At 39.9% G+C, this 23,191-nt stretch overlaps 1 protein-coding gene across 4 annotated transcripts in view; it reads right to left on the reverse strand.

The window, feature by feature from the left end:
* Positions 1 to 23,191, reverse strand: part of THSD4 (thrombospondin type 1 domain containing 4) — a 303,076-nt gene that overhangs the window by 202,671 nt on the left and 77,214 nt on the right. For all 4 annotated transcript variants that reach the window (XM_035336261.1, XM_035336260.1, XM_035336259.1 and 1 more), the window contains one exon: positions 13,963 to 14,065. In XM_035336261.1, the coding sequence (XP_035192152.1) occupies positions 13,963 to 14,065 (103 nt within the window). The remainder of the gene's footprint in view (positions 1 to 13,962; positions 14,066 to 23,191) is intronic.

Genomic DNA, 23,191 nt, shown 5'->3' on the forward strand with positions numbered 1-23,191 from the left:
GTCCAGTGATAACACTGGACTTTTAAGGGGTACAATAGCCATAAATCTTTGAATTTGAGGTTAAGAAAAAATGCTGTATTAAAAATTGGTATTTGGAAAATTACCTTGAATTCATTGTGGTTAGTAACTTCAGCTGTGCCACAGAAAGAGAAAATGACAATAAGAAACAAAAACCTTTTTCTTCTTATGCCCTTGACATACAAAGGCAGGGACTGCTACAGTCCAGGGAGTGGGTTTTAACCAGCTCAGACCGAAGGGCCAACTCTGCGGGACACTCACTGCCCCACATCCTTCCCGAGGGGACTGGTCGCACCTCCACGGCATGCTGACAGCCACCTTTACCAAACACTCCTACCAGAGCACTCAGGCTTCCCAAAACAAAAGTATTCCTGAGATCCTCACACTAACTCAGATTCCTTTAGCTGATAATGGTTACCGTGATATGAAGTCAGGAGGTTTTGTTTCTGTTCTTTTTTAGGATGTCACATAGCTACAGTAAAACACTCCTTTGCAATTAACATGCATTGTGTATGTAGATTTCTTTGGAAAGTTCTGCATTCTTGTCTCCACACAGATTTTTATCTACAGTTAACTTTTGTATATTAACACACAGCATTGTGCCCAGAAGTAGTTAGAGTTTCCATGGCAACATTTCATAATGAAGACTTGACATTTCTCAGACTTACTGGCACAGTTAAAATCAAAAAGAAAGATCAGCACTTTAAAAGGAGGTATTTCAGTGTCTTCCAATCTCACAGCACTAACAATACAACTATCTTCCAGGGAATCTTGTGCTCTGCGAGTTAAGCAGAATGACCTAGCCCATGCTTTGTTAATATACATCCCAGTTACATCAGCCAAAGCCTTTTTTGGTACTTTTACATGACTCTGAGGCAGTTTCATTTCAGTGATGAAACACTTTATCCGGCTGTTTTGTTTTTGTTTTTTTTTTAAGAAGTGTTAGTAATAATGCAATCTTTTTTTTTCTTAACTTTCATTGTTACTGGCCCTAAATAATTTGATACTTAAAAACAACATTCTGGTCAATACATTTCTGGAAAGGTTTCCCATTTTCAGTTTTTGTTCACATTTGGAATGAAAAAAAAGTAGGCAAACAACTCAAAGTGACCCTTTTCATAAGGCATACAGAGCAGAAACTGATAACGTCACAAAGCAGATAAATACTAAGCATTATTGCAATTCATACCAAATTTTGCTTAAGCATTGCTCTGTTGTTTGTTTATAGATGTTTCAGCTCTTCTGAGTAAAGTTAAAGCACCTCATATGCATTACAGAAAGCCCATGAAAGATAAAAGGACATTTTAAGCTGAATTTTAGTGTCAGGGTCTGGACAGAAAGATTAAATAACTTTCTCATTGTTAGATAGGAAATCTATGTCAGCCAGAAATCTGGTTCCCACTCCCAGCCCACCTCTCAGAAGCCCAGTGCCATAAACCACACCACCATTAGCAATAGCTCTCTCTCAGCTTAGATCCAGTAGAACTGCTCTGCCTTTCACCAGATCTGCATTTGGTACATTATTTATATTTTTATTACTTCTGTTGATCAAAGTAATGGACGAGATGTTGACTTTTTAGACGTTTTGGCAGCATTGTTGGAGGAACTTGAAATTATTAAGCAGATGTTCTGCAACATAACTGGGGGCTTGTTTTGCTCTAATGAGATACAGTATTTGTTACAATGAAGGAAATTGCTTGCGGATTTGCCGTAATGCATTTTACATACACTGGGTACCAGTTATATTGGAGCAATGAAAAAGAAAATACAGTAAAAATCTATATTAGTTTTCAGATCTGATGATGTCACCAGACTCATATTATTGTATCTGAAAAAAAATAAAAATCAGGCTTGACTTTTTGAGGTCTGCTTTTACACTTGCTATCCACCTCCCTGGTGTAATGGATCCAAAGTTATCTCTTTGTGATCACTCTCCGGAGGGATCCCAGTACTGTTTCAGCAGAGCAGACCACAGCAGGCTGCACCTCAGTGTTTTTTAGGACTTAGACCAAGATTATTCAGAAAGAGATCTCTCTTTGCAGATATATGAGTGAATTTAATGCACAGTTTCTCTGGTTCTTTCAAACTTAAACTTGTGGTATTTGGATTTAAGTTCACAGTTATACAGTGCAATATGGAAAGCAAATTAACAAATTCACAAGTACATTCTTGTGGACAGATGCCAGTGCTTTGTATCTATCTGGGTGTAAGATGGAGGACTAATCCAGAAAAATATTAGCAAGAACTGTCTCTCCTTTTTAACTGACCTCAAGCTGTGGCTTAGATATTTATTATGCACCGTGCTTATAAAACTTCCAAGATGTCTAATGGAAACGGAGCACAATAGAAGCCAGTTCTGCTTTTCATTTTAAATACTACCACTGGGAATCTCTCTCTTCTGATGTTCATCCATACTGTAAGCTTTTCTTTCACAGTGGGTAAGATTTTCCTTGCTTTGAGAATAGTAATTCATCATAACAAATGGGAATATCAAGTGTATATAAATGCCAGTCCAACTACTTATGCTGGCTAAATTGGCATGATCATTTTAATTCCCTTTGTAACGCTCTGCACTACCAAACATTTCCATTCAAAACATTAACACAGCACTCCAGAAACACTGGAATGTCAATGTTTAAATAATAATATGCAGCACAGACACCCAAATTCATATTAATAAGTAACTTCATTTTTCTAGTGAACAGTTACACCAGAGTTGTAAGCTCTATGCTTCTTTGAAATACTGTGGGATGAAGTTGGAAACTGGCTTTTGAAAGAATGCCATCTTAAAAAATACACTGTAATACTTGATCGTTATGAAGCCCCAATAGCAATGTCTCTTTGCAGCCGCCTGTCCTTTCCTGACTCTCCAAAACCTGCACAGTGACTACAGACTAAGGCTCAGCTCCTCGAGTCTCGGTGCTCAGCTTGAGCCACATGGACAACCCTTGCTGGCTTTCACGATATACCACAAAACATAACATCTTCTCACTCACATCCCACAGAAAGAGGTTTCACCAGAATAAAAGAGGCTCAAACAAGTATCTTTCACGTTGAGCTTGCCACAGGCTGAGTACAGAAATTACCAGCCAGCATTCTGGGGACGCGCTGCAGTTAAGCAGCAGTATCTCCTACGTGCGCCTCACGCCCTACAGTCTACTTAGGTGCTAATTTCCACAACTTGCATGATGTCAGACAAAGTACTTTAGGAAAATACGATTTCGCACCTAAACGTCCCAGACAGAAGAAGTGCAGGTTCTACTGCTGAGAGTGTGCACGAACAGTACGTCGAGCACACAAATGGAAACTCAGAACATAAATGTTTAGATTCTCATCTGACTCCTTCTGAACTTAATGGTATCTTTCCCTTTGCATCAGCTGAGACTGGAATAGGCTCAAAATTAACAGACCATAAAGGAAAAGTATCTTTATATGTAATTCTTTCAGCATAATGAAAAATATTCAGAAGTCAGTCTCCCAAAGGAGCTGGGAACTAGTCTCTATTTAATAGGCTTGCTTTTGTAGTTCGTTCCTCCAAGAGTTACTTCAGCACAGGAAGGCTTTTTGAACTAAGGTTGCGTATTCTGTTCTGCTTTGTAAGAACACAATAGGATAGTTCAGTTGGAAGGGGCCTGCAAAGATCATCGAGTCCCACTGCCTGAGCACCTCAGGGCTAACCAAAAGTTAAAGCACGTTCACGTGGGCCCTGTCCAAACGCCCCTTGGGCACTGACAGGCGCGGGGCACCAGCCACCTCTCTAGGAAGCCTGTTCAGCGTCTGACCATCCTGTGGCACAGAAACGCATCCTCATGCCCAGGCTGAGCACCATGCCTGGTGCAGCTCGGTGCCGTCCCCAGTTCCCAGCAGCAGAGCCGGACGCCTGCCTCTGCGCTTCCCCTGCTCAGGGCGCTGCAGGGAGCCGCCAGGACGCCCTGAGCCTCCTCTTCTGCAGGCTGGGCAGCACAGGGGTCCTCAGCCCCTCCTCACAGGCCGTGCCTTCCAGCCTCAGCCTCTCCTGAGGAGCACTGTCAGTGCTTCAAAGGGTCAACAGTAGCGTGAGTGTTTTTTGCAATAGTCAATTTTTAATTGCTCAGGAAGACCTGCAGTGAAACAAAAGGCAGATTTGGGGGAGTGCCGAATATGGAAGTAATTTGTTCTCTGAGACGGTTCAAAAAAACCTTTTTTGTTTACTTTGAATTCTTCACAGAATGAAAGAAAACCCTGAACCCAATGTTCACACACGTTCACAGACCGCTGCTTTCCAAGTCCCTGACCATACACTTGCCCAGCAGAAGCAGGGCTGGACTCAAAGGCTCCAGGAACACCAGAACTTTGAACCGAGTATGACCCACAAGGGAAGGCTTTAAACTGAGCCATCTTTTTTTCAAAGAAATGGAAAATTTCTCTAGTGAGGTCCTAACCCTCCAAGGAATTAGGTACACACCCAACCCTCTGAGGGCACAGAAACCTGGGCATTATCAACCTACAACAGAGTTTTGCCGCATCATACATCAGGTCTGTTCACATTTTTAGTTACACGGCAATTTTTTTTCTAAAGGACTCTGCAACTTCCACCTCATCCATAAGCCACTGAAGTGAATGGAAAAACAACCCCACTAACCTCAACAATTCTTGGACCATTAGGACCTATAAAAAGCCATACTTATCCTGCATTCCTTCAGCTTGAGCAGCACTGGCTGGGAGCTCCACAGCCGGCTACGCACGCAGCAGTGGGTTTAGGACAATCACCGCTGACTGCAGGAGATGAAGAACTTTTATCTAAAGATGTGAGAACTTTTATGAAATCAAACATATGGAAAATGTTATGAAACTATTTAAAACCTTTTGAAATACACAACTTAATCAACAAAAAACTACTTCCATGCGTAAACTGAGGCACAGATACTAATTTTAAAAACCTATCATAGCTTGATAAGTAGCTTTAAGCAGGGAGCCTCTTTTCCACTTCACTTCCCAAGCTCACTTTATGGGTTTTCTCCCTGCGTCTCAGTTGTTCATTTCTCGTTAAAAATTGAAAGAATATTCACCAGGCATTTTTCAATTTTGCTTTCTAAGTTAAACAAGCCACGCCGCAAAGAAGAAAGTGTTTAAAAGCAAGAATATGTACTGCCAAAACCTGAAAATGATACCAGAGATATGTTGAATAAACATTTCATACATTTAACAACAAAGATGGAACACATGTTGATAATCCTTCGCTTAATTGTTGCCCTGTTTATTCAGTATTCCCCAAAGTTAACGTATAACACATGTTAATATGATTACACTGCTTTGACCTTGCAGCTCCTATTCTATTCTCCAGACTATTTCACGGATCTGGAAGATTTGACAGGATCACTGGGGTTTGTGCAGGAACTGCACACCTGCAAAATACTGTGAGCCCGTTTTCAATTTTATTAAATATTACAATATCATCTCAAAATAGTCTAAAGCATCCCAAAGCACTTATTCTATAATTGTATACAGTAATGAGGCCAATGCCAGCAGCACTAAATAGTGGGATGAAAGCTTGCTTTTGATGAGACAGTTGAGATATTTCATTTGCCCCTGTTCTCTCCCTTATCTTGACAAACTCAACATAAAAAAGGACCTGATCATACGAAATGGAGATTCAAAAAGATTATAGCTCTACCACTGTACAAGGGTGCCACTTAACCCTTGATTCCTCTTTTCCATCAATTATTTTGATGGAACCAAAGTCAGAATTATTTTAAATCAGAATGGCAGAGGTTTGGGCTGTGAGAAAGCTATTCTTGGCAAAAGAACCACATCAGAGGACACAGAGAAAATGGAGACCAATCCCTGACATTGCCTGAGGCTGAGGAAACTTCAGGGGAACGTTCATTTACACAACCCTCCTCTGTGCCAATCTGTACTACTGGATGAGCACTTCCATCACAACACCCTCTGACTCCTAGCGGGGCTCATGCTTCTAGGGTATCCCCACGCTCACCTTTATGGGATCCGGGCTGCTCCCCAAATCAGAAGGATCAGCTCCACACTTACCAACTTGAAGCAAGCTTCAGACCACTCTGTGCACCCACTGGGCACTATGACTCTCTATAAGCAATACAGATCTCGTCCAAAGACTGTTACGGACTATGTGAGGTCATATACTATTTGTTCATCTCGCCCTGCTTATTACAGATTTTGCCTGACCGCTAAGTCCGAAATTGAGAAAGCTGTGATGAAAATAACAATTTTTTTTTTACACCACTAGGTTGGTTTTTTTGCAAAGTATTCCACTGATTCTGCTTTTATAAGAGGTTTAGGATAACTTTTTTTTAAAAAAAAAAAAATTCTTGCATGACTTGACAAATGATTAGAGAAATAATGTTGTTAGATGGGCAGCCCCGTGGCTGCCAACACCAGGTTTTGTCAAGAGCTTGCTTAATGCTAAGATTCAAAGTTAATTTCTTCTACGTTTTTCAAGAAATGAAGACAGATGAAATATGGTACTCAGAGGTTAAATTTTGCTTTACAATGTTGTTGTCATATTGGAGGTCAGTTCAAGTAATGTTAATTTTATTAAATTTCAATAGAAGTAAAACTAAAAACAAACAAACTAACACACTAGTAGCAGTAGCTTGGAATCTCAACTTTACAGCACAACTCCAGGTACAGGAGAACACAGTACGAGAACGTTTCAGTAGGGAAAGCACCGTGAGCTCTTCTTTTCTCTGTTTTTTTCCAGTTCAAATCACGATCATATGCATTTGCACAGCATTTCTCAGAGATGCTTTCACAGCCTCACAGTAATCTGATGGTACAGCAGACGTGGATACTGACCTGAACCCCTGGCGGTCTTGCCATTGGTAGCAATGGGACGGAGTTGAGACTCATATTATCAAAGTAGGCCTAACAGAGTCTATGCCAATCACTTCCATGGGTGCTTTGCAAAAAAACAAATCATCTTTCCACATTCTGTTCCAGCCTAACCATCTTTGTTACCACACAATCTGGATACAATTTTGTTTCTAAATTTGAGCCTGAAAGCCACAACATCTGTCCCTAACATTCTGCTCCCACCGAAGGAACCTAAGATGCGTGCTTTGAAATGAGGGCGTAATTCTTCCCGAGATGTTTCCCCACCTCATGGCTAATGCATCCAGGCAGGTGAGGTGCTCTAGAACAAAGCAGCAAATATTGGTTACCTGGATTCAGAAGGCAATGTCTCGTCTACACAAAGCTAGGCTAAATTTATCCAAACCTGCAAGAGTACAACAGCTACAGCTTGTCAGTTTGTCTCCAATCTCTCCCTTTGCTGTCTTCTTAAAAACACATTCGTTTTACATGGTCTATGTTTACATCACCCTTGGGATGTATGAGTTTTCTCCTGAATGGTAACATTCAATGGATGTCATTTCCCATTCTGCACTAATGACCCTTTCCAATTCTGGAGGCTCATCCAGGTATACGTCCATAAGCACCAACATCTGCTTGCTCTGATTCCTCTTAACCCATTTTTCCCTACAAATAGCAATTAAACAGCAGGGAAACTGAGGTACACACAATTAACTAGAAATACTACAACATGTGGTGCGTGTGGCCTACTAAGGGAAAATGGTGAACTTCATGTACTACATTAACACAGTACATCCAACAGTACATGTGCATTAGGATTTGAATTGAACAAGCCATCGAATCCCACATAAAAGCCAGGCAGTGATATTGCTAAACTTTCTACAAATACACGTCAAAACATGCATATCAATAAATATATCAAGAATAATTATAAAAGGTAAGTTGCCACGTTGAAGCATTACGTTTCTAAACATTCTAAACAAGCATCTAAACATTTTTTATTAAAGCTTTCTATAGAAGTAGTTACATATTTCAGTAATACACAGCATATTTACAATTTCCAGGTCAAGCTCAACATAACAGATGTTCAGGAAGTAAATTTATTGATGAAGTCAAAGAAATGCCTCAGATACTTTAGCAGAACCATACTTTTAAAGTTTTGCTAGCTTCCATCTGCTTTCTCTTGTGATCCACTCACAAGTCGGGATTAAATAAAGGGAAGAAAGGGTCACAATATAAATTAACTTCATCTTTGATTGTATTTGAATAAATTCCAGTTTCATAAGCCAGCAACATTTCCAAGAGCTTTAAGTTAAAATGAAATAGAATTTTTGGTAATACATGAAAAATGGATACTTCATTGTCTTGGATAGGAGTTTCAATGAGTTTAAAGGAAATTGGAGCTCAAATTCCAACAAAATTTCAGATAAATTATATACCTTATATATGGTACTTAAGATCCTGTCAATAATTTCAGATATATGCTTCAGGATGTCTGATCTTGTACTAATCTGCTATTGGTTTACTGTTCAGTTTAATGTTATTCCTTTGCTAAGCAACTGTTCCTGATCAGCTAGAGATTAAGACCAATCCAATATCAGCCCAACAGATCATAGAAAAGGCCAAGCAAAGCAAATTGCAGGATGTTTCATATATCAACTCACATGGTTGTTGAAGACTTAAAGCCGTGAGTTCTCATAATATACAAAACAGCATAAATTTTTCAAAAGTTTTTCCCAAATCTATTTCCTACATCTCAAATTTTTACGATAGATCATAAATATACGTGTGAGCAGCACGTGGAAGGCAAATATATCAAATACATCAACACAGTTAATTTAAATGATAAGCATAGGCAGACTTTTGGTTTGCAGAAACGAACTGAGACCAAATCCTAGACAGTTCCTTTCTACATACAAACAGGAGAAAAAAGCAGGGGGTAATTTATTTTCGTGTGTGTGTGATGAAGTGTAAGAATGCCAGTTCTGTTATTACCTATATGCTGATTATCATTAGAGCTGTGCGCGCTATTTGAGTTGTAGCTAATCAATAAATGAAAACATCTTATATTCATTGCATTTCAAAACCCTCAGAACTGTTGCCTCTTCAATGAATGTGTCTGGCAACAGCAGTTCATACAAACCAGGAATAGTAAAAAAGAAGACATAGAAAATACAGTGCATGCAATTAAAGTACAGGCTTCAAGGACAAGTAACCACAAAATGTCATAAAAGCAATCAAGAACATTTCTAACAGGTGGAGGCAAAAAGCAGAGAAGTGTGGTGTGTTGCCATGAGAAATGAAGACTTTCATTTTCAAATGAAGAAATGAAGCAGCTGCCTCATTGAATATAATACCCTGCAGCTGGATGAATTGCAGCACAGCTGGAATATTTCTTGAGATATTCTGTATATACACAAACATCTGTATATCCACTAACCAGAAGTATTTTACCAGAGGATTTATAAATAATACAATAGGACTTTTTCGGTGAAAAATTAGGTTCTCAAAGTATTGCACCAAAACCTACAAGGACACTAGTTTGGCATAGCATATCCCTGGTCACAATGAACTGGCAGTAACAAATCGGGAAAGACCAACAATCCATAAACTGGGTCTACGCTACCTTTGTTCCTGAAGTGCCTTTGTGCCTGCACTCCTCCAGGCAAGAAATCACAGGCATCCAGGTAACATACCTACATCAGGACCTACCTTAAAAATCTTACTCAAGGATGAATTCTCTAATTCCTCTAAAGTTCCACTACCAATTAACCTAAAGTGATGACACTTAACCCTATGTTTCTCTGTATATATCAAATTTTATAATGTTACTAAAATAGTTTTATATTAAGACATCCAACAATGAAATCAATGAATGCTTGCACTAATAATGTGCATATAAACTATACACATATATAATAAGTTGTTTACATACATATAAACAGGAAAAAAAGCCAACACAATAAACCACTGAAAAAATGTATAATACATTCAGGGTTGGCCCAGAACGTTCATTGATTTGCAACAACACCCAATAGGCCACATTTATATCTGGCCCCAAAACCTTCTGCAAAATTACCTATGCATATTTGGTGACTATATGCAAATAGTCACACATAATAACAGAAAACTTAGAAGCAACATCTGGAAATCTGACAGGACAACAGAAGTGTTACTTGACAGAATTTTGGCATTCATCCAGCAGACTCTCAAACACTCCCATAAAGGATTTTCCTGAGGTTCACGAGGTCTGGAGGATTTTCTGTTCATCAACTGAATGGAAGATGCTCAACAAAACATCTTTTTAATGAGACCAGTACTGAATGAACAGTTTCCTCACAAGCCTACATACCCTTGTCTGCATGAAGCCTGAGGAAATGAGCCAAACCCTCCCAAACTGTGAAACATCAGCAAGACTGCTCTGTGCCTGCAGCTGGTTGAGGGTCTGCAGGTAGTGTCTGCACCGTCCTTCCAACTACCCTCCCTGTAAAAACTCTCTGAAGTCACTCCTCTCTGACCTCTGTGTGCTCCCTTTCCAGAAGTGCTTAATGCTATTTGCAATTCTCCATAACTGAAAATGATTTTTAAATGAACAATCAGGCTTTTCTTCAATGTTATATTACATAATATTAATCAAAGCTCCTTCAGAGCCTTCAGTGTCATCAATTGCCAGCAGACTGGAGAACTTTCCTAGCAACTTGACATTTTATACTGGGGCCTCCATTTTGTTCTCCTATAAGAAGCTACTTTGTCATGTAAACCAAGTCAAATTTGTTGGTACAAATCCAGCAACACAACACACAAATAAATAAACGTAGCAGCATTAGTCTTCAGTCTCCATCCTAATAGCAAAGATGAATTCAGTCTAAATTGTGCCTCTTTTCTGACACAAAATACTGAAGTTGCAGAATTTGCTAGACAGCTGTGGAAGAGATAGGCTTAATTTTCTCTAGAGCTTTTATTTCTCACAGCTGTAGCTGAGAAGCACCTGTAGCTAGATGCCAGGTTACTAGAAAGTATTTTAAAAGAAAAGTGAACTCAGAAAGGATTTTACAGCATGCACAGCTCTCCTGCATCTACAGTGAGTTCTCCTCTGAACACAAGTCAGGCCTCAGGATAGAGCACTGACACAAAACTTCTTTTAGGGGAAGAGTACCAGGAAGACCAAAACAACTCAAAGCAAGAAGCCCTGCAGTCATTCAGGATCTTCTGTGGCCATTGATTTGAAATACTATATTTCACAATTTATTTTGGATGCGTAAGATATCCTAGATATCCTCACAGAGATGAAGCATCAGACAGATTTTTCTAGAGAGAACTTTATTTCTTCTTTAAACTTACACAGGATTTCTGTCAATAAATCTTTAGTTATCTCCCTCCTCTCAAAAATGCAGCTGTTCTTCACTGAGAGAGACTCCTGTGGTCAGATTTTCATTGAATTGCACTTGTCAAGGAAACAATAGTTTTTCTCCTTGCAATATACTCTTTTCATATTGTGATCAAAATATTGAATGCTTTTCTTTAGGTTAAGATTTATTTTTACATAATTAAAAATAAAGAGTTCAAATTTAAAGAGGTGTATTATCTGAATCACTCAAGCATTTATTGCTTCTGTAGATTTAAGTTTTCTTACAGGTTTTATGATCATATCAGTGTGATGTTTTCCCTTTGTCACATCTGGATCTTCCTCTCAAGTCCTGCCCTTGAAGTCATTCTGTGCTAGCGGCTCTCCAACACAAACTAGTTTGCTTTTTTTCATTAGACACTCTAAATTCATGGAGTTTATAGTCTCTTTAATATGGCTTTTTTAATAAGACAGAAGTTTGTGTTGGAGCAGTAGCAGATAAAACAGGGGGGTTAGAAATGCAGCTGCGCCAATCTGATCAAGGGAGAAATAAAAATATGCTATTTTTCAAAAATAATAATTATTATACTTAACTCACCATCAAGAAAGAGCTGTAAATTACAGTTTAGCTGCCCTTATTGATCCAACACAAATATTAGGAGCAAGCTGTGCTGTGCAGGGGAGGGAAAAAGAGATGATTGTGGCATGTTTTAAATCCCCTGAGTCATCCGTCTTTCCTGGCACGGGGCAGCGTGAGTCAAAGCTGCTGTGCAGGAAGCGAGGAGACAGAGGTGGGCTGAGCTGGCTCAGCATTGGCTGCGCCTTGCCAATGGCAGTTGGAAAAGGGATGCTTCGAAGCTAAGATATCTTAAGTCTTCAAGGCCAAGTTGTAGAAGTCATTTTGTCTGCAATGTCTTCAGCCCTCTGCTTGCTGGAGTACCGAGCTCTTTTTTCTGCTTACAGGCATGGTACAAAGTGCCGGAGTTTTACAGCTCTGTAAGTTCCTTCTGGGGACAACTTCACAATGCCTAACATGACTTTAACAGAGCATACACTGAATGATCATAATTTGAGATAAAGATGCTTAGCTCTGCAACTCTTCCATATAGCCCCACCAGGTACAACCAGGACTGAGGCATGACTACATTAGAAATAAACGCGTGATCAACTGGGAGTCAGATATTAAACAGCTCGCGCTGTCTTCCAGCTGATCCAGCTGCAGCTCTGCCCTGATGTGCTTTTCACTGCTGACACTTTGAAACCTACAAGCAGGCTCTATATACACTGGGGTACACATGACTTCACTGTATTAATGACCAAAAATCACCAGTAACTATCACCCTTTTCTCCTTCTGTTAGGATAAAGGGAGGAGAAATACAAATACAACACTCAGCTATGCAAAAGGAATCTACCCATCATGAATGATTCTCCCATTCCTTTTCTATACCTCATCCTACTTTGCCTCCGTTTTGGACCTGGGAAAGCAACTTGGCATGATGAGTTCAAGACCAAAAGCAAGCCAAACATACATGGAATCCTGGTTGCCCTAGAGTAAATCACTGATGCTGAAGACACGTAATTGAGAAACTCATGCCAATGTATCAGTTTTAGGAAATACGGGGCAGGGTGTCAACATTAAGATAAATCACAGCACACATTTATTTGTAATGAATTCTCCTGTAAAGAGAAATCCCTGTAAACACTGACAGTAAGACAGTAAAAGCCATGACATAGCTTATTACTTGTGTTGACTTGTATTATCTGTAGCTACTTGCACAGAAGGCAATAAAAGTGCAAGACAGAATTCAAAAAATAGAGATAAATTCTCCTTCTTCTTTGTTCTTCTCAAACTCAGAAAGGACAAGTAGTTGGACCTATATCCTCTATTTTTAAATTTCAAGGTGGGATTCTCTGCCCCTATTTCGAAGGGAAACCATAGGAGAGAACGCTAAGTGCAGAACACACACAGCCTGTTAGGAAGGGTATCTCATAAAGGTAACCATAACAGCGATTCATGCCAAGCTGAATCCAGCCATGAAACATATTTTAAGATTAAGTTATTTACCTCACAAATAATTGCAAATCTCAGCTGAGGCAGGCCCAGCTCTTGCTTACAGAAAGGCAAATGAAACGAGTAATTATTTTACAAAATATGTTTCCAGGAAAAGATGATCGCCCACAAATTACTGAGTTTTTGTTCTTCAAATATTAGGGCTCTGACAGTGTGGCAGGTCCCTACTAGAGCTGCTGCTTTGTGTTCCAGGACAACCAGTTTAACATGCAGCTGGCAAGTCCATAGCACAGGTATCCCTCCCTGAGTCACCATCCCAATTGTCAAACAATTAGAAAATTTATATACAACCAGAGAGTCCCGAAATGAACGCATCAGGACCTCGAGTCACATGCTAAACTGGGATTAAAAAATTTGACTCCATTTACCAAAATAGACCTATACTAAGCCTTTGTAATCAAACAAATACATAGAAGACATTTAGCAGTGGTGTAGCTGAAATACTCTTGCAGCACTGTATAGGTGCAAAAGTATACCAGTCGAAGTAGGAATTGCGTGCTTTCATTCTTGTAAAATGCCAAAAAAAAAAAAAGAGAGAGAGATTTATTTACTTGTTGACCAATGAATAAACTCTGCAGATGAACAAAGCAGAATCAGCAAGACTCAGTCAAAGTGCCATGGCTTTCGCTAGGTGAAAAGTACTTTTGCTTTTCCAAAACACAGTCAGTATAATAAAAGCAAAAACAAGGTGTTTTTCCTTACCTTCTGCAAAAGGTTCCCATTCATAAAATCGACCCATAAATGGCTTGTTGTTGTATGATGCACACTGCACCTCTCTAATATTTCTGCTGCTTTCAGGACACACCTATTTAAATAAAGAACACATTCATATTATAATCAATACTAATGTAATTACTGCTTTTTTACTAATTAACTTTTGAAGGTCAATGAAGGCTTTGCCTAATTCTAATCCATCAGTTGTCTTCTTTTAATTTAGATAACCAATAGTGTGCTTTTAACTAACAGTATCAAAAGTGCCTGTAGAAAAATAATGTATTAGCTTTGTGGAGTTAATGGAGTTACAGTTCTACAAAACAAGCAAATTATTTAGTGAGCTCTTTTTTTTTTTTTTTTTTTTTTTTTTTTTCCTGAGAGAAAAGGATATTTCAAGATAAATTCAATAAAGTAGATCTGAATCACTTCCTTTCCACATTAGCTTCACGTTTCTCATTATTAATTTTCTGGGCTCAGATTCAACATAATTGAAACACTTAACATATATGCTTCCATAACTTATTACAAGCTGGCAACACCAGCTTCTCATTCTCATCCCATGCTTCAATATATTACCACTTTTTTATTCTGACATGCTACTGTGACAGCCATAACGTTAATTTGTATTTTAACTTGTGCCTTCATATGCTACCTTCGGAGGGCTTGAAGTAATGAGAAGAACATTTTATGTAAGTTTTACAGATAGAGGTAACATCTTTGATTAGGTCACCTGCAATGCAAGCCTTGGCAGAAAAACCTTGTTCATATCTGAAGCAGATTCCAAAAGCAAGTACAAGTTAAATACTTAATTACTTTGTTATGCCTTTGTCCTCGCAGTATAGCAGTTACAGCAAAAGACTGCTCTGTGTGTGGGCACACGCAAAGGGGAGCAAGACTTCTAGAAAAGGGGGTTTTAATTAGAACAATTCCTATGCTTGGAAAAAACAGATGAGCTTTGGTCACACATGCATTTTTTCAAGTGGCCTTCAGAGGACCAAAATGCCACTAAAAACACTGTTCCACAGCAGGAACCACATGAAGAACTAGACTAGAACAGCTGAAACAGTTTTTCTATAGGAGACAGTTTTCAAGGAAACAGCAGATACAAAATTATATAAAAGCAACATGGACAAGTGACTATATTTGAAGGGAACAGTAAGAAGAGAACCAGCAAGAAGAGATCTTATGGCAACTGCAAGTCAGTTCTGTGGAGGGGGAGAGATGGGTTGTCGTTGCAGCGGGGGCTGACGCACCAGAGGTCCCAGATGAAACTCTCCCCAGAGGAGTTCTGGCTTTGTATCCCCCATCTATGTATAAAGATGCTTGTAGCTGAATCAGTGAGACCGAAGCCAAGAGTTTTAAAAGAGGGGTATGAACCGAACCAAAGACATGGCTGGGGGGAGGCTGACAGACTGCTTTATCTTCTACTGGAATCACGGTAACAACTCTTCTGGAATAAACACTGCTCCTGGCCAAACAGCCGTCTGTGCTTAGTTCATCCCCCATCTCCAAGTCCACATATATGCTGTTTTCCTCAACGAGCCAGACATCAGAAAACAAGCAAGCAAAGTCAGGAAACAAAAAAGAACTAAGCAAACAAACAAATAAAAAGCTTCACAATGAACCACCAGAGTATATTGGACAGGTGAGACCAAAACTCTTTCTAGTGCCTAATACAGAGATCAAAGATATACTCCTAGCCCTGAAAGCACACATCCTTCAATCTGCAACACAGCAGAGCAGCAAGAGAAGCAAGAGACAATTCTGCCACAATAAACATCGAGGCTCAGAACCTTACATTTTTCATGGAAACTGATCACACCACGTACCCCAGAAGCGAGGGGCAGAGTCTGACCTGGCATAAATTAAGGTCCTTATGTTAAATTACTGCAGAACAAAGTCAGTCTGCACCAGCAAAGAACCCAGCCTGAAGGGTTTCTTTTTGGAACACATTTCCCTTTTTTCTTTTTTGGCACATGTGTTCTGACAGTCTGTTGCAAAGTTTTGTTGTTTCTTGTTTCTCCTTCTCGAGCCTTGAGCTCATGCTCTTGTGTGCCACTATTTCTGGCTCACAGACCATTTCCTGTGCACCCTGTTCCTACCAACTGCAGACAATGTAAGAATAAAAAGATCAAAATATTCATTGCTGTTGCCAAAAAAAAGTGTTCCCTCCCCTCTTCTAAGATCATTTTTCTATAGCTACAGTTTCTGTTTTTAACCTTACTGAAAGTTGCCCAGAGGACAGAGGCCCCATTGCTTTAAAGGAGGACAGAGGACTGCCAAGTACACTAAACACGCTGTCTGGATCAAGACTAAGTCAGAGGAAGAAAAGACTAACTCAGAAACGTCCCTGCGACTTTTAAAGGCCCAACTCAGATGTCCTCCCTCCATTTCTTTCAGCATCGTGTAATCACAATTTACATTTTTGCATGAAAATCGGCGAGTGAGTGCTGGTCAGCAAAAGCTCCTTACTTTATTCTTTGTACAGATTATACCCACCTTTGTTTTTGAATGCTTAAAAAAATATCAAAGAATTACGTGCAAGGTGCAGCAAGTCAAACTAAGCACAGTTCGTGAATCACCAAGGCTTAAGGCAGTTATACTGCACAAGCACACTGGTTAACATCTATTCATCATTTATTAGCCCCTGCAAAATTCTTAATGCCCAGCTGAACAAAATGACATTTTTATGCCACCTGCTGCTCAGCCCCCTTCCAAACAAAATCCTGAAGCCCTCCTCAGAAGAACTCAGAGCGTCGGGCACTTGATCTTGGCCTTGTTGGCTTTTCAGACATCTGAGGCAGAAAACAGTGCTATTGCTAGAAGGGACAACCCTAACCCTGCACAATCCAAAGCAAAACTTTAGCACAGGTTTTGATTTATTTTCTGAGAGAACAACCAATTTTTATACCTTTAGTTACTACTTCCATCATAAATCCATAGAGCTTGACTGCAGAACTCCCCGAGGACGCCAACGAGCATCTGGGACTGAGAGCAGGCGATCCCAGAGGAAGCCAATATTTGCAGTGCCTGAAGGCTGCACCTCACAGAGCTTCGCAGCCCTCAGTTTGCTTCTCAGTGCTCCGGCAGGGCCGGGAGGCGCTGGAGGCCTGCGGAGGAGGCCTGGGGAGGCCAGCGCCGGGCCTTCCAGGAGCACCAGCCCGCGGGAGGAAGGCGGAGGCAGCGGGCTGCATCTGGGCTTTCTTCACTCTCTGTCGGAGGCCCTGTCTCTTCCTGGCCATTTGCCAAATGAATATCAATTTTACTTCAAAAAGCAGGCGTGTTTACAGATGAAGAATGTTTCCGTGGTTAAGCCACAGAACTAGCATTTAAATGACCTGGATCTCTTTCCTAAATCTTCCAGAGGCTTTCGGTGTGAACTTGGGGAAAGCGTTCAGCCTTCGCGTGTGACTCTCCTTCAGCTTCTTCCCCTCTGGGACAGGAGGGCACTGGAATTGTGTTGCCTCATAGGGATTTCAAAACAAACCTCTTGAAAACAAAATGTTGACCTTGATTCTTTTTTTGTTGTAATTGTTAGCAACAGATTTGGAATTTCTTCTTTTTACTTTTTTTTTCTCCTCATGAACATCATTCTCTTTTGTGATAACCGAGGGAGTTAGCTAAAGTTTTTCCTAGAGATGTTGATGCAAAAACAGGATGACGTCTTTGGATGTTTGTCAAAATTCAATGCACCTAATATAAATCTCAAATTCTGTTGTGTAGAGGCAGATATAAGTTACCTAGAAAACTAGGTTCTATGCTGGGAGACTTTTTTTTATTATTCTTTCGGTTGTGCACTGCAAAATTAGAAACAGGATCACGGACCCATAATTTTGTATGGTTTTAGATGATGTCTCCCCTACTCAGAGTATGCTTGTAAGAAAAAAAAAAAAAAAAAAAAAAAAGAGCTGTAAATCAGTTGGGCAGGTCCTCCTTCAGCCACGCACCGTCAGAGCACCAGACACTTCCACACAATCTAAGAGGCTTTCAGAGCTTCCTTCCACTGCCACATTTCCACACAGCTATTGCAATGAATACGATGTCTCAGCCAACTCTTCTCGTACTTCCAGAACATGCCATTAGAACAGCAGCAGCACAGCATTGTGCTGATGGAGCAGGGAGCGCTTAGGATGGAATATTTTAGAAGTATCCCTTTGTATTTGGAGATATTAAGACAAATTCCTTGAAATGCACTGTGTCTGAAGATGACATTGCATTTCTGAAAGTTACCCTTATCTATGCCTCAATTTCACCCGAGATACACAGGTATGAAATATTTGGAGGGATGGCATCACGCAGTACTTCTCTTTGCCTGCTACCACCACAGTTTTCTTAAAATTAGCTGCTAGTGAAGCTAAGTCCATATAGCAAAGAAACCACCCTACACAATTTTGGAAAACACTTGAAAAACACATGCTTTTAACAAATTTTTGACACTTCAGTAAATTAACGAAGCATTGGCAATACACCAGGAAATTATCAGCCTGCCAGCTGATGCACGCTCACACTGGCTGCACGCCTGCCATGAGCAAACCGCTTCATTGCTGGGCTGAGATAATGCATTTCTGGAAAAGCATAAATGGCTCATTTTGATACTGAAACCACCTTTAAAGGCAATTAAAGCACTGACTTAGATTCCTGGCACCATTTCGTTCCTGTGACCTACAGTAACTGGCCAACTGTTTTTCCAAGGCCCCAGAGTCCTTCTGGATTCTCCAGGCTCAAGCATAATTCATAATTAATATTTTCTATGTGCGCATTGCATTAAATAAAGTCTAAGTAATCTAGTTACACTTTTTTTTTTCATTTCTGCAGTGGTTCTATCTAATCTTATTAATCCTTTTACATTCCAATGGATAAACGCACCTCCAAAGGAAAACAATTCAAATACTTGTTTCAGAAGCAGTATGCTGAAGATTCTTCTTTCATCTTCAGAACAAACTCTTTACATAACAATCCACCGTTGCAGTGAAGCACTGCCCAAGCCTTGTTCCTTCCGAACATATGGAAGTTACATGGCCTTGCCAGACAGCAGAATCTGGCCTTGCAAATTTTAATTCATCTAAGTCACTTCTCTTTGCATTGCCAAGGAACACACCCGCTATCAGTGCTACCTAGAATCAAGGCAACCTTCTTTTCTACAGCTGATTCAAAGTCAGCAACAGAGCAATTTAAACAACTGGAGACTCTTTTTATTTCCCAGTAGTTTTAACTTTTAAAAATTAAAACAGAACATAAATACAATTGTCTGCCAATGAAAAAAGAAATAAGGTATAGCAAATGTGCCTAGATATCACTGGCACAAAACATTTGATGGATTTTTTTATTATTATTATTAAAATGGAATTGATGTTTATAAAAATAAAATCTATGTGAAGAATAGCCTTTCAATAAAAATAGCACTAGCCAGCTCAAGTTACAGTCCATGACCGCAGACAGTACACTATAAATGTCTGGCTTGACACACAATGAAAATGAACATCTGTGAACACCGGGGTATCTGGACAAGTTTAGGAGGAATAAGCACCTGTCATGCCTAAGTCTCAGCACTGCCTCAAGCGATAAATTTGCACCTATGTGTCTGTTGCAACAGAGATGGTGCTTCATTAGGGGAGGCATCATCAACTACTAGCTTCATATTCCTCTGCTAACCAGAGAAGGACTTGGAGGCGAGGCAGAGTCCAAGAGTGCATGTAGTACAGCGTACCAGCCTTTCTCTTTTCCCTCCCTGACTTCAAGGGGCTGCTTCCCACAGACAGAAGAAACCTTGGGCATGTACACAACACAACATCGCTGTAGTCCTGCAGGCAACAGCCTTGCATTTGGGACAAGGAAGATGGTGGAAGGCAGAGCTGCACGCTGGGCTGCTGGCCATGCCGGTGGGACGTGCGGGCCCCCACTGCCCTGGCTCAGGGCACGGCACGTATCTCCATCAGCTCCTGGCGTGAGGAGCAGCGCTCCCTGCCAGGCAGAGAGACCTGCGCAGCTGGGGTGCCCACACTGGAGGAAAACACGAACTCCAGCTTCACAAAACCTCACCACTTCAAAATACTAAGCTAATATCATCCCATTCACTTGGGCATTTCCACAACATCTGCTTCGCTTATTTATTCAGCCAGAAACTGCTCTCCAGATTCACCAGAGCCAGAATGGGTGTTATTCCTTGGCACTAAACCCACGTTTATCACTGAAGCTATTTTTCTTTGCTAAACATCTTTTTTGTGGAAAACAAAAACCAATCACCACCACCACAACAAACATATGCATATAGTTGGGTAGCTGACTCCCTGAGGCCTGCCCAAATGATCCTGGAGGTTTCTTTCAAGTTCACGTATACAGTTCTGTAAAGTTTTGTTAAGCAACTAATGTAGCCGAAGTTGACCACAATATTTTAATTAATTCTCCCTAAAAATAAACCGGCAAGAGTCAAGCCGGTCCCAGTCCCAGTCAAGCTGTGGCTCTGTTGGCAGGTTATGCCATTAACCTGATGGGTCCCCCGCACTTCTTGCAGTGCTGGTGATTTTCCATCCGTCCATGCAGCACTGGAGCAAATCCCTCATGGAAATCTAGCTGTTCTTGCATCAGTTGCAGAGGGTTTACCCATCAAATTCAAACACTGCCAAAATTTCTACACATCTTCTGTGGCACCACCTCATGTTATTAACCCACCAGGTGTCTTTTTTACCCAAGTTTTTACAGTTCTGCTTCCGATACACATTGTGATACCTTATTTGATACCAAAGCCAAATGAGGGAAGCCTCCATTCTGGAAAAATGTCATTTTCTTTTTAAAAAATACTGCTCCATACTGACTATGTATTTGACTACCAAGTCACCTCTTCTAGCTCCAAACATATAAAATGTTTGGGTGTCAGAAAGGTTTAACCATTTCCTTTGCTAATACTTCTAAAAACCGTCAAGTGCATCTCATCCTGCCCTCCTGATACGTGTATGTTTATCTTTCCCAAGTAATCCCTCCACCATCACTTTGTAGCTAGCTTATCTTTCCTTCTTTTCACCTTCTGCCAGCCCCATTACATCGTTAGCATTCTTCTGAGCTATAATAAAATTAACAGATCATGATGGATGTCTGAATACAATCAGGCTAATGGCCTTGGTACAAGCAAAACACCATCAGCATTTTTAGGAGCACAGCTGGAACATAAAACGTTTTTCCCATTGCTGATTTCACCTTTGCTCCACAAAGCCCTCTGAATTTATCTAGGAGAGCCTTTGAAGTGTCACCTGAGCATAACTTTGATTAACTTTGAAATGTATCAGTCAAATAAACCAGTAATGCATAATGTGGTAGCGATTAGTGCTTTACCTTTCTTCCCTTCAACAGCACTCTAGTATGCCTCATATCGGGGGAGAAAGATCAACCCAAAAGAAAAATAAGCAACTCTTCCCAATTTTACAGATTTGTGGCTTTTTTGAATTCTGACAGATCTGATTAGACTGAAATAACGTATTTTGCTTCAGGATTTCAACAACTTGAATCTTTTACAAGACCAGCTTCAGCTTTAAATTAAATGTGAGTGGCTCACCCGTCCCTTACAAAGCACCCACACTGATCTAATGTATCTGACCAGAAATGTCTGGCACCGTTACCTCAGGAGGGTCTCAAAGGGCTGTAGGAGGCAAACCAACAATACAGTTCCTCAGTAGCACCAAAAACATGTTAACAAAATCATCCATTTCTGGTTATTGCTAAATTTTAAAATGTTATTCCAAATACTAATAATAATACGAAAAACAATAATTGGATTCTAAAACATTCAAGTTTAACAAATAGAAAATGGGAGACAAATACTGAAAACAGATCCCACTGGAAGAGAACATCATCTGGTGTAAAGTGATACAAGTATGCTATGGAAGCCAGCGCTACGTCAATTCACACCTGCCAGTGATCCAGCCAGTGGACTGTTGCTAGTCTTTTTTGATCCAGCACCAGACCAGATGACTATCGACCCATTCCAAAGCCATTTTTTCAAAACACAGTTATTATTTTACCGTCCCGAATTTCTTTTATTGCCCAGTTCCCCAAGCAAAGTACTTCAGTATTGAGACTGGAGCGCACAGAGGATATTCTTTACATGATCCTAACCAAGCATTAAAAACTTGGCATTTGCAACAAATATCTTAACTACTCTGTACAACAGCTGTTCAACAGTGGTATCGTTTTTTCTATATAACTATGATGCATTAAAAAAATCCGCCAAATACAAGATTCCTTCCATTCAAATATCTATTTATAGGAACACTACATAATGCTCAAGGTGCTTAAACTGCACACTACTGCCTCGTTTAATGGGAAATCAATTAAAAAAATAATTTCCATGTGACAAAACCTGGCTCAAAGTCTGAGGAATGGCTTAGCATGGAAGCTTTCAGCCTTGCTTCTGATCCAGGGTCTCATCTGTCTTCGTTGTTGAAATACATCTTAGGAACAGCACGTTTTTATAGTCCTCAGAAAATGTGAGGTTTATTTATTAAGGATAGTTGCTTTAATCAAGTAATAACCGGGGCTAAAAACAAGTTAAACTTTTCTAATAGATTTTTTTTATATAAAGTATTTCTTTACATTAGAAAAATGAGTCACTCCAAAACCCTTTTTGAAAGGCGCCATGCCTACCAGCTTCGAAAGATCCTGAGCCAAGCGCTCATGTAGCACAGCTCTGGTGAAACCAACAGAGAAGGTGGAGGTGAGATATTTAGTTCTTGCAGTTTCTAGAAAATTATGACAAATTAATAAAAACACCTACTGTGGTTTCAAGCAATATTTCACTTCATTTTAAAACAATTTTTCTCCTTTCTTTCTCATTTTCCATGCTTTCTGGGATGTAGCCTGTGTGTCACATAGATTTCATTACTTTATTCTTTTATTCTACGCCATCATCATCAGTATGTGGCAATAATCCTCAACCAGTTTTCTCCATGAAATCCTGATCAAATTAAATGGAAATTCAATTGCACACATTCCATTTAAATAAGCGGCCTCTGTGTGGGATGAGGGATTACCTGAACAGGTCCAGCAGAAGGACTAAAAGTTTAGGAAAGTTTTTGATTTCTATTACCACAATACTCCACATCTTAACTTAAAAAAAAAAAAAAAAAAAAATCTCATTATGGTAAATAATCAGTGTTCTTAGCAAAAAAACTTCTATTTTACATGGCAATCAGGGAACATAAATGTTTAGAGGAGTTGTGTGAAGCAC

Source organism: Oxyura jamaicensis, chromosome 10, assembly GCF_011077185.1.
Source record: "Oxyura jamaicensis isolate SHBP4307 breed ruddy duck chromosome 10, BPBGC_Ojam_1.0, whole genome shotgun sequence".
Lineage (NCBI taxonomy): Eukaryota > Metazoa > Chordata > Aves > Anseriformes > Anatidae > Oxyura > Oxyura jamaicensis.